Source organism: Xenopus laevis, chromosome 8L, assembly GCF_017654675.1.
Source record: "Xenopus laevis strain J_2021 chromosome 8L, Xenopus_laevis_v10.1, whole genome shotgun sequence".
In the NCBI taxonomy this organism is placed as follows: Eukaryota; Metazoa; Chordata; class Amphibia; order Anura; family Pipidae; genus Xenopus; species Xenopus laevis.
The window spans coordinates 98161787-98174232 of NC_054385.1; the positions used below are offsets into that span (position 1 = coordinate 98161787).

Genomic DNA, 12446 nt, shown 5'->3' on the forward strand with positions numbered 1-12446 from the left:
ACAACATTTTACCTATGTCATTGGTTCACTGTAAAGAAGCAAGTCCATTGGGTCACCGTGATTGGGTCACAATTGTGCTGGGCCAAATCAAGATGATCTGATTGGCTTCCAAAATTGGGGCTAGCAGTCCTTGTATGATCTAGTAGAATAATTAAAGCAAGAATCATCTAAAGTGGGACCAACCCCTTAATCACTTGATCAATATATCTGTGCTATTTAAAATCTTGTTATAAAAAAAAAAGGATTATTTATGGGATAATAATATCAGCTAACATTGTTAATAATATATAGCCGCATCCTATTTAACTGATGAAGCTACAATGTAACCATACCACATGAAATAAAGTCAATATATTAAATTATGATCGTATAAATTTAATTAAAACATTCCTTGTTCAGTACTTCCAATAACGGCTCTTCCCCTTGTTTTTGGCCTCATTTAAATATTGGGGAATATAAAAGATTTTACTTGCTTTACACTGTGCCTTTTAGCCAAACTAAAAACCAGTTTAGTTTGTAGTAGTGTCTTAGGGCAGTGACTGATGAGAGATTTGTCTCTCATGATTATTTCTACACTACAAATCTCATGAAAATGCATCTCTATTGGAAATAATTGAAATCACCAGCAGTAAAATCAACATATTGCAAAGTCCCCAGAAGCTGCCTCTGGAGGAAACTTCGGGCAACTTTGCGATATCTTGGCCAGCAATTTCAGTTATTTCCGATGCAGATGCATTGTTGGGAGATTTGTCACGCATAAACGCAGGCAACTAATCTCCCCGTCTGCCACTGCCCTTATCAGGTTCTAGGAATCTTAATTTGACTAGTTCTGTTTTTAGCTGTTGAGACTTCATTTCTGTCCCTTATGGGATGGAATCACTGTAAAGTGCTGGAATAATAACTGTGGAAGTTCCTCTTTATACATACTGTATAGCCTGACAGAAGAAAGGAAATTGCAGAATTCCTGTAAAGAAAACTTACCCTGGTGGTCTAGTGGGGGGACGCCCGCCAAACTGGTCTTCCGAGCCTCAAGCGCCGGTATTTTAGGGATCTCGCGGCGCGCCTCCTTGGGATTTAAAGGCGCAGGCTCACTGATGTATGACGTCAGCGCGCAATGGGGCGAAATTTAAACGTACTTAAAGGTACATTTTCTTTTTACACACTGCCCGTTATAGGAGTTTGTTCCTGGTGCTTTCTGAGCTTTTGCTAAACCTGTTTTGAACCTGTTTGATTTCTGTTGTGACCCCTGCCTGGCTTTTGACTATTCTGACCTCTGGATCCTGACCTTTGCCTGATATCCGACTACCTCTTCTGATTGACTTCCTGGTTTGACCCTTGCCTGCCAGACTACGTTTATTCTCTGCCTGCCTCGACCCAACCTGATCTGACTACTCTATTGCCTAACGTCTTGTACCGCGACCTTCTGCCTAAAAGACTCGGCTAACAGTCCTGCCCCTCTGCCTATCCAGAACCTCTAGCCTTGCACCTCTCGTTTAGGTCCTGGGGGCATCCAAGTAGCTGAGGGCTCTTACCGAGGCCAAAGGCGGTCACACTACAGATGAAGCACGAGCGAGACCAAGGTGCTTGGCATTTGTTCTGGTGTTGGGTGCCGACCGTGACAATTCCATTCCTTTGTCGTACGGGTATGGGACCTTTTATCAGATTTAGGGATGCACCAAATCCAAGATTTGTTTTAGGATTCAGCCTTTTTCAGCAGGGTTCGGATTTGGCTGGATCCTTCTGCCCAGCATATGCAAATTAGGGGCAGAGAGGGAAATCGAGTGACTTTTTGTCACAAAACAAGGAAGTAAAAAATGCTTTTCCCTTCCCACCCCAAATTTGCATATGCAAATTAGGATTCGGAATTCAGCCGAATCTTCACCAAAATAGTGGATTCGGTGCATCCCTAATCCGAATGCTCGGGACCTGAGGTTTTCAGAATAAGGGATCTTTCTGTAATGTGGATCTCCATACATTAATCCGACTTAACTAATTAAAACATTAAATCAACCGAATAGAATTGTTTTGTCTATAATAAGGAATAATTATATCTTAGTTGGGATCACGTACAAGGTACTTTTATTATTACAGAGAAAAAGGAAATCATTTTTAAAAAATTTGAGTTATTTGATTATAATCGAGTCTATGGGAGATGGCCTTCCCATAATTCTGAGCTTTTCTGGATAACTGGTTTCCGGATAATGGATCCCATACCTGTACAGAATAGATGAAGTCAATGTCTCAGATTTTTTTGTTGTTGATGGTACTGGAAACTGAAATGCATTTTGCTTAGATAAGAAAGTGTACATTGTGACCACGTAGAGATGTAATCTGCCCACAAATCAGTGCAAACTATTTTCAAAAGGTGTCCACTGCTTTGGTTATTTTTTTTATGAGCGAGGCAGCTAATTCCCCTCTGTAAGAAAACCAACCACTGGAACTTTCTGTTCAACAGCCACATGTATCAGATGTATTTATCAGAACGGCAACTCTGCTGTGATTTTAGAAGGCACAAAGTAAGCTGACCCAACATGGGTAGATTTTCTCTGTATTCCTCTGCATCCATGGTCCTTTTTGGGATTTGGAGCGCTCATTAGGTGCTAATATGGAAGTGGGCCATTGTTTTGACCCAGTACATGAGAAACAAGAGGCTACGGGGCTCTGCTGCCATGAGGCAAACTTAACCGAAATTCCGATTTTTAAGTCAGAATTTTGGCTCTTCTAGTGCAGAGATAGCTATTGTACTAGTGATGCACCCCCCCCCCCCTGACTCGCTCCGATGCAAAATGTAAGTCTCAACTGCTCCGGGAGTGGCTATATCTGCAGCCAACTGACTGTAAAAGCTGGATCATTGGCCTACTTGGCAACAGCCACAATACATCTAAACTTAATCAAGGACTAGCCACAGTAGTAAGTATATGCCTGCACCTTCCAGGCTATGAAACATATAAACATTATTGATGATTTGAATACAATTTTATACCCACACTGTACTCCCTGAGGTCTGGATTTCTGTCAGTCTGTTTATTTATTAAAATTAAAGAAACAATGAGCAAAACAGACCAGTACAAATTTCTGCTGGATTGAGGGGGTGGATGTGTTCTCCACCGCTTACATGTCCGTATATGAATATATTTATTTGACAAATGGATTTAACTTCATGTTTGAAAGAAATTACACGCAAATATAGGCATGTTCTATTATTTGTGGTGTTTTAGTTATTTAGCTTTTTATTCAGCAGCTCTCCTGTTTGCAATTTTTTAGCAATCTGGCTCCAAATTACCCTAGCAACCATGCGCCGATTTAAAGAAGGCACTGAAATATGAATAGGAGAGGCCTGGATAGAAATGTGAGTAATAAAAAGCAGCAAAAACGTACGGAGCATTTGTTTTTTTAGATGGGGTCTGTGACCCCCATTTGAAAGCTGGAAAGATTCAGAAGAAAAATAATTCAAAAAAATAAAGGCCAATTTAAAAGTTGCTTCAAATTTGCCTCTATATATTCTAAGGGGCAGATTTATCAAGGGTCGAATTTCGAAGTTTTTCAATTCGATGGTCGAATTTCTAAGTTTTTTGACCGAATTCGGCAATCCTACGATCGAATAAAAATCGAACGATTCGAACGATTTTAGCATAAGTCTAAAGACTTAGAAAAAGTTTATGGAAGGTCCCCATAGGCTAACATAGCAATTCGGCAGGTTTAATTTGGCAAAGTATTGAAGTCAAAGTTTTTTTAAAGAGACAGTACTTTGATTATCGAATGGTCGAATATTCGAACGATTGTACTTCGAATCAAGATTATTAAGCATAAGGGCAGTGAGCAGCACCAGAGATGTTTTAGCTCTGATAATGCTGGAAGCTGCAGGCTCAAGGGGTGGGGCTGGGAGGTCACATAGGCAGGAAGCTGTTTGCTCAGAGAGGTCAGGAGGAAGTGGAAGTGCCTGCTGGGGAGGAAGTTGCAGGAAAGACTTGCTGCAGTGTGGGCTGGTGGCTGCACAACAGAGTGGGATAAGTTTCGGCGCCCCCTCCATTTGGACTGATTCCTCAGCGCTGTGCCCCATGTAGGGTTGCCACCTGGCCGGTAAATTACCGGCCTAGCCGGTAAAATAGGTATGTAGGCCGGTGCCGGTATTAAGATAATACTGGCAATTACATTGGCCGGTAATTTTTTGTGGGTTGAAATGACACTTACTTTTAAGCAGCTTCGCTGCTCCCTCCTCCCTCCCTGCTCCAAATTCCCCTGATCAGCTACTGTATGCGGGCTGCGCTACGGCGCACTCTCGCGTGATGAGAAGTTTGTGGGCGGCGTCAACATGACTGGGGGGCTTTAATAGCTAGGCACAGGGTGTGTGGCTTTGGGCGGGATTGGGGGTGTGGCTTTGGGCGGGGCTAATACAGGTATTTTTTTTTTATAGAAAAGGTGGCAACCCTAGCCCCATGTTATGTTACTGGACTGTTAATCTATAACCCTGTTATACACAAGTGCAGCTGGAATACACCAACTTTCCCTCTTGCTGGACTGCCTGAAAGAGACTGGAGGTGAATCTTATATGAGAATCTTATGTGAGACTGTTGCCTGAGGCCAGCTGCTGCCTGGAGGGACTAGGCCACAAATATACAGAGTTGTGCTCCTGTTGAGCAGTTGTTCCCTCATGCATAAAGGGATTGCTTGTTATTAAAGTAGGGATTGCTTGTTATTAAAGTTTCCTTGTACTGTTACCTGCCTGTGTGCTTCTTATGTGCCCATAAACCAGTCCCATGCTCTGGGACGTCACACAAATGTTATGGTGTAAGACTTTAAGATTAATACTTTTAAAATATTGCCAAGTCTGCAGTCAGACCAAGATTCTGCCCACAGTAACTGGAGCACATGCATTTAAAACGTATTGCGCGCTCTTAACGGTGACATGTTCAGGTCAGCAGCCGGGGTTGTTTTCACACATGTGCACAACATCTGTGGCGGCCATCTTGAAGACATAGAAGATGGCAATATGGTCCCCATGAGGGTGATGAGGAAGAGACACAGTGCAGATGGCAACGCTGAAAGCATTATTATGGAAAAAGGAACCTAGTGATTAATGACAGGGATGGGCCTACATGACATATTAAATAGTTAGGGGAAAGGGTTCCCTTGTCCTTTAGTACAAATCTGGTCATAGTTATTGGCTCATGTTGAACACAGGTGTATATTGTCTCATTATAAGAATTCTACCGCTGAAATATGTTATTAAAAAAATAAAACAAATACACTGGTACGAGTATAAGGCTTGTATTTCAAGACTGTTCTTCAGCAAATGATACATTTAAGTTTACTTTATTAACACAGTAATTAAACTTAAATCTCTGAAACCAAATGAATGATTTATTTTTTTAGTAACCTTCTCTCTCACTAAGAACCAAAACCTTTTGCAAAACTGGAGCTCAACTATGTTGCTTTCTGAGCAGGAATTAGCTTTTGCCTTCAGTTGGAAGGTTGTTATTTAACCAGCATAAAAACATTTAAATATTTATGAATGTAAATACATTTTTACCTAGAAGCAATATGTGAAAGTTAAGCAACACTCTTCTTTGAAGAGTGACAAACAGTGCTGTAAAATGCGCGACTTAAAGGAATTGTTCAGTATAAAAATAAAAAGTGGGTAAATAGATAGTGTGCAAAATAAAAAATGTTTCTAATATAGTTAGTTAGCCAAAAATGTAATGTATAAAGACTGGAGTGAGTGGATGAACATAATAGCCAGAACTCAACTTCCTGCTTTGCAGCTCTCTTGGTTTTCACTGATTGGTTACCAGGCAGTAACCAATCAGTGACTACAGGGGGGGGGTCACATGGGTCATAACTGCTTGTGAATCTGAGCTGAATGTTAAGCATCAATTGCAAACTCACTGAACTGTTATGTCCCATGTGGCTTAAAGTCACTGTCTAACTCAGAGTTAAAGAGCTGAAAAGCAGGAAGTAGAGTTCTGGCTATTATGTTAGACATCCAGTCATTCGAGCCTTTGTACATTTGTTAACTAACTATATTAGAATTTTTTTATTTTGCACAGCCTATCTATTTACCCAGTCTTTATTTTTACATTGAACTGTTTAAAGCATCAGTAAAATACATACTATGAAATAAACCTCTCTGTTTAATAACCCTAATTCTGTGGTTACAAAGTGCAGGAGCTCTTTAATAAAACTTTTGAAAACAAAAAAAATGAGATTTTGTGTACTCACCATAAAATCTTTTTCTCTCTGGTAGCTTGGGGGACACAGGGAACCATGGGGTATAGCTGATGCCATTAGGAGGTAGGACACAACAACTGAAAAATTAGCTCCTCCTCCACTGGCTATACCCCCAGCAGGCGGAGCCTACTCCAGTTTGTCCCAAAGAAGGAACGAAGGAGGTTTTATTATTTTTAAACTTCAACAATTAACTTGAAAACTTATCATACATGTTACTGAGAAAAAACAGAAGAGGCCTCCACTAAGGGAGGGAAGCCCTGTGTCCCCCTAGCTACCAGAGAGAAAAAGATTTTACGGTGAGTACACAAAATCTCATTTTCTCTAGTGTATGCTTGGGGAACACAGGGAACCATGGGGACGTACCAAAGCTGTCCCCCAGTAGTAAGGTGGGAGAGGCCCTAACTGGATTTTTCCACCGCGGCCTGAAGCACCTTTCTACCAAAGCGTGTGTCATGTGATAGAATTTTGCAAAGGGGTGGATGGATGTCCACGTAGCTGCTTTGCACAACTGCTCTGCTGAGGCCTGATTCCGAAAAGCCCAGGTCGTGCTCATTCCCCTTGTGGAATGCGCTTTCACTTTATCCGGTGGTGTTAACCCTTGTGCCACATAAGCTCTTTGAATCGTCTGCTTGACCCATCTGGATATGGAAGCCTTAGTGGCTGGAGATCCTTTTAGTGGACCTGAGGTTAACATGAAAAGAGAGTCAGTCTTTCGTACATCCTGTACTCTATGTAGATAGAATTTTAAAGCACGTACTGGATCCAAAGTATGAAGTGCTGCTTCTTTGGGGTTTTTTGGGGCAGAAGGTAGGAATAGTTATTTCCTGGTTGATGTGAAATGCCGATACCACCTTAGGCAGGAAGGAAGGTACCGTACGAAGCACTGCTCTGTCATGCTGAAAAGTGAGAAAACGGAGATTTGCAGGATAGTGCACTGATTTCGGACACTCGTTTTGCTGAGGTAATTGCGAATAGGAACACGGTCTTTAATGTTACCCAATGTAATGGTATTGATGCCATTGGTTCAAAGGGAGCTCTCTGTAGTGCTTTAAGATCCCATGTCGGTACTGATTTACGGAAAGGAGGAACCACGTGCTACCCCCTGTAAAAATGTTTTGACATCCGATAGAAGGGCTAGCCTTTTTTGGAATAAAATAGATAGGGCAGAAATCTGTGATTTGAGGGAACCGAGTGATAATCCTAGAGACACACCTTCCTGGAGGAATTCTAACAATTTTGACATTGAAAAAGATCTAAAGTTTACTTTATGTCTGTAGCACCATTGTCTGTAACTAATCCATACCCGATAGTATGATCTGGCCAAGGAAGGCTTTCGCGCTGCTCGCATAGTTCGAATTACAGCGTCCGAGAATCCCTTCTGCTTCAGAATGGGGAATTGGAGGAAATGCGTAGGATAGTTGAAAATCCCACGGGGCTGTGAGAGCGTCTGCTGCTAATGCCAGAGGGTCCCGGCACCGAGCAAGGAAGGTTGGTACCTGTCGGTTGTGGCGAGAAACCATTAGGTCTACTTCCAGCAAGCCCCATCTTGCGTTTATTTCTTGAAAAATCTCCTCCTTTAGCGCCCATTCTCCTGGGTCTAATGTTTGGCGGCTGAGGAAGTCTGCTTCCCAGTTTTGCAGGCCTGGGATGAAAATGGCCGATAGTCTGGCGTTGTTCTGTTCCGCCCACCGGAAAATGTGCCTGACTTCTTGTAAGGCCGCCTTGCTTCTTGTGCCCCCCTGGTGGTTTATATAAGCCACCGCTGTCAAATTGTCTGACTGTATCTTTATCGGTTGGCCTGATAGTTCTGTTTGCCAGTGACTGAGTCCTAGACAAATAGCCCTGATCTCCAGAAGATTTATGGGTAAACGGTTCTCCACTTGAGTCCACAGACCTTGTGCGGATCTGCCCTCTAGTACTGCTCCCCAACCCGACAGGCTCGCATCTGTTGTCATTAGTCTCCATTGTGACTCTCCGAGAGGTTTTCCCTTGGAACTGCACTGTGTTCGTAGCCACCAGGTCAGGGATACTTGCGTCCTGTGAGAAAGACGGATCTCTTGAGTCAAGTGTTTTCTTTTCCATAATGTAAGAATGTTCCATTGAAGTTCCCGCATGTGAATTTGGGCGAATGGAACCGCTTCTATTGTTGATACCATGACCCCCACTACTTTCATGCAGAATCTGATTGAATGGCTTGTTTTTGCCAGTAAGGAACGTATTAGAGCTTTGAGATGAACAATCTTTTCCTGAGTTAGGGACAATCTTTGTGTCCGTGTGTCGAACAGTAGTCCTAGAAAAACCATAGACTGTCTGGGTGTTGTGGATGATTTTTCTAGATTGATAGACCATCCGAGATCTTGTAGTTTGTTCATAGCAAGATGGGTTGCTCTTTGTGCTTCTGCTAAAGAGGGTGCTTTGATTAACAGGTCGTCGAGATACGGGGTTATGGATATTCCTAACTGCCGTATCTCTGCAGTGGCTACTGCCATGATTTTTGTGAACACCCTTAGTGCCGAAGTGAGGCCAAAAGGAAGTGCCCTGAATTGGTAGTGGCGGTTTTGTATGGCGAATCGTAAGTACTTTTGATGAGAAGGGAAGATTGGCACATGCAGGTAGACGTCCTTTATGTCTAGGGACGTCATGAATTGGCCTGGGGTCATTGCTGCAATGATGGCGCGTAGAGATTCCATTTTGAACTTTCTTGGACGAACAAATTTGTTTAGTCCCTTTAGATCTAGTACTGGACGTACCGATCCGTCTTTTTTGGGAACGACAAACAGATTGGAATAGTATGCCCTGAAGTGCTCCTTTGGAGGAACCGAGGAAATGACCTCTGCTTGTAAAAGAGTAGACAGCACGTTTTGGAAGGCCTTGAACTTTGTTGGTTCTCTTGGGATTCTTGACATGAAAAATTGGCGAGGGGGCAACAAATCGAATTCTAGGTGATAACCTTGAGTTACCACCTCCTGTATCCAAGAATTTGATGTGATTTCTAGAAAAGTGGAGTAGCCTTCCCCCCATAGGCGTTCCATGTGCCGGAGGCCTCCCGTCATGCGGTGGAGGACTTGTCCGACGTTCTGGTAGAGGGTTTGCGAGCCTGCCAGGAGATTCTGGGCTTACCCGTGAAGCATCCTCTGTTGGAGGTTGTATGCCGTGGTGGAGAGTGTCTAGAGCTCTTGTTTTGTGAAGGGCGAAAAAACCTCCCTCTCCGAAAGGAAGAACGGGCTTTTGGTTGAGGAAGTAGCGTGCTCTTTCCTCCTGTTGCTTGACTAATGATCTTGTCCAGATCTGGGCCGAACAGGAGTTTTCCCTTAAATGGCAATGATGTAAGAGACTTTTTGGATGACAAATCAAATCAAAAGTGGCTATAGATAGCGCTGAAGCTCTGCTAACTGCCTGTGTTGCGTCTAAGGCCGCCTCACAAATATATTCATTTGCGTCTTTGATTTGCGTTGCCACCTGCGAAAGTTCTTGTCTTGGCACTCCCGATAGAATTGCCTGAACAAGCATGGGCGTCCACAGAGGGGGGCAAGAGGGGTCAGTGCCCCCCCCTGGGACCAGCAGACTGACCATCTGTTTATTCGGGCATTTTGTAATGTGGGCCGCTCCTGATCTATAATGTTCATTTCAAACTGTGGGCTCTAGGACCGCTCCTCCGTCCCAGCTCCCACTGTGGCTCCGCCCCTTCCACTCGTCTCCGTTCTCATGCTGTGCTGTGTGCAGGCCTGCCTGCCTGCCATCAGGGGGAACAAGGAAGAAAGTTTTGGGCCAGGCAGGATTTAGGCTCAAAGGGGGATTAGCCAGCCCCCCTTACGAGCGTGGACATCACTGATGCCGAAGACGGAAGTACAGGAACTGATGTGGTAAGAAGGGGAAGCCAGCAGTCACTGTGCTTCTCAGGAATCTCTTTAGCCTGCACTCTGTCTCTCTCTACCCCTCTCTCTCTCTGAGTCTTTGTTTCTCTCTCTGCCTCTCTCTCTCTGTCCGTCTGTCTCTCTCTCGCTGCACTCTTTCTTTCTCTCACTGCACTCTGTCTCTCTCTGTGAGTCTCTGTCTCTCTCTGCACTCTGCCTCTCTCACTACACTCTCTCTTTCACTGCACTCTGTCTCTCTCTGCACTGTCTCTCTCTCTCTCTCTCTACTCTGTCTTTTTCTCTCTCTGCACTCTGTTGTTCTCTGCACTCTGTCTCACTGCACTCTGCTTCTCTCTGCACTCTGACTCTCTCTGTGAGTCCCTCTCTTTCTACAGTCTCTATCTGTCCACCAATGAAGTTTTTTTTTAACTTTTATGGGGGGCCCCTATCCTAACCACCAATTGTTTTTTTTAACTTGTATGGGGGTCCCTGGTAACCAGTGGGTTTCTAGTGTTTGTTTTATCTCCCATGTTTGTGTGGCTTTTATTACTGTGGTGTTGGGTCTGGGACTGTCATCTAGATTATGTAGGTACCCAGCAGAATGAATTGTAAAAAAGAACATGTGGCTACATGGGGTATTTATGCATGTACTTGCCCCTGTGCCATCTGTTTGTGAGTTCTGGGGGTATTTATACATGTACGTGCCCCTGTGCCATCTGTTTGTGAGTTCTGGGGGTATTTATACATGTACGTGCCCCTGTGCCATCTGTTTGTGAGTTCTGGGGGTATTTATACATGTACTTACCACTGTACCATCTGTTTGTGAGTTCTGGGGGTATTTATACATGTACTTGCCCCTGTGCCATCTGTTTGTGAGTTCTGGGGGTATTTATACATGTACTTGCCCCTGTGCCATCTGTTTGTGAGTTCTGGGGGTATTTATACATGAACTTGCCCCTGTGCCATCTGTTTGTGAGTTCTGGGGGTATTTATACATGAACTTGCCACTTTGCCATCTTTGTGTGAACTAGGGTTGCCACTTGTCAGACAACCGGTATTTTGAAGGGTTGCCCGGGTCAAATTAGGGAAACTGTGCAGGATTCCCTTGATTGACCCGGCGATCGGCTGATCGCCGTGGCATAGCTCCACCCCTTGATGGCAGTGACACACCCACCTATCTCACAGGCCCGCCCACAGATGCCTCCTTGCCCCACCCTGGAAAATTTTCTGTGGACACCCATGTGAACAAGGGATTCAGACCATGTTTGTACTGCCCTGCTAACCCATGCTGTAGCCAGGATAGGGCGAAGGGCCGTGCCTGAGTCCTTAAAGGACGAGGCATCTGGTACTGGAAGAGCTGTGTTTTTGGATAAGCGTGAAACTGGAGCATCCACTGAAGGAGGAGAAGACCATTTCTCTGTGGTATCTGCAGAGAATGGATAGAGTTTGAGGAATCTGCGGTTTGGTTGGAAACGACTTTCCGGCTTGTTCCACTCCTGTTGGATTATTTGCTCAAGCTGTGCGTGAGAAGGGAAAGTAGGTGCAGATCTACTACTTCTTTTAAACAGTATCTTAGACTTATCTGTACTGGTCTCTGGTTCCTGTATGTTAAGAGTCTCCAGAACGGAAGTAATTAAATCATCTATCGCTTTAGCAGAGAATTTTGAAGGCTCCTCATCTAACATGTCAGAACTGCAAGATAACTCCCCCTCTGATAGATCAAGGGTCTCCTCCCTGTCTGGTACAGGTGAGGAATCTCTGGAACAATTGTCACTCTCTTCGTCCGAAGACGAGGGTGCTCTACGTTTTGATCCCCTATGTCTAGGTTTATCTAGTCTTGACAGGATTTTATCCAAAGATGATGCTAATTTTGGTATGCCAGTAGCTAACTGGGCTGCCCAGTCTGGAATTACTGTCTGAATTGGATTAGATACATCTGTGACAGTCACAGTAGGTGTCTGAGGAATTTGTTCTGTTTGAATAGGAGCAGAGCCTGGGAGTTCTTTCTCAGGCTCAGCTGTTTTACACTTAGAGCAACTAGGCTCTTTTTGCCCTGAGGGGAGCTTTTTGCGGCACTTGGCACATGCAAGGTATCTTACCGAGGCTGTCTTCCCCCTGGAAAAAATAAACATTTCTTGAGGGAAACCATGACATGTCCTGACCTCCTGAGGACACAACAAAAAACTGGAGTAGGCTCCGCCTGCTGGGGGGTATAGCCAGCGGAGGAGGAGCTAATTTTTCAGTTGTTGTGTCCTACCTCCTAATGGCATCAGCTATACCCCATGGTTCCCTGTGTCCCCCAAGCATACACTAGAGAAAAAAAGTTTCTATACATATTTATCTTTTCATGTGGATTTTGTTAAG

The 12446-nt window shown here is 44.0% G+C and overlaps 1 protein-coding gene across 1 annotated transcript; it reads right to left on the reverse strand.

Moving 5' to 3' along the window:
• Positions 1-6702: 6702 nt before the first annotated feature.
• LOC121397139 lies at positions 6703-12328 on the reverse strand. Its single transcript, XM_041573293.1, has 2 exons — positions 11333-12328; positions 6703-9735 (listed from the first exon to the last, which is right to left on the reverse strand). Exons 1-2 carry the CDS (start codon positions 12212-12214, stop codon positions 7612-7614), a joined length of 3006 nt encoding a protein of 1001 aa, XP_041429227.1. The 5' UTR covers positions 12215-12328; the 3' UTR covers positions 6703-7611.
• Positions 12329-12446: the final 118 nt, after the last annotated feature.

Bases quoted from the DNA above. Each gene is read 5' to 3' on its own strand.
- LOC121397139 (XM_041573293.1), bottom strand. From the start codon at position 12,214: ATGTTTATTTTTTCCAGGGGGAAGACAGCCTCGGTAAGATACCTTGCA. The intron at 9,736-11,332 runs CTTGTTCACATG...TGGACGCCCATG, and splicing joins TACAAACATGGTCTGAATCC to CTTGTTCAGGCAATTCTATC.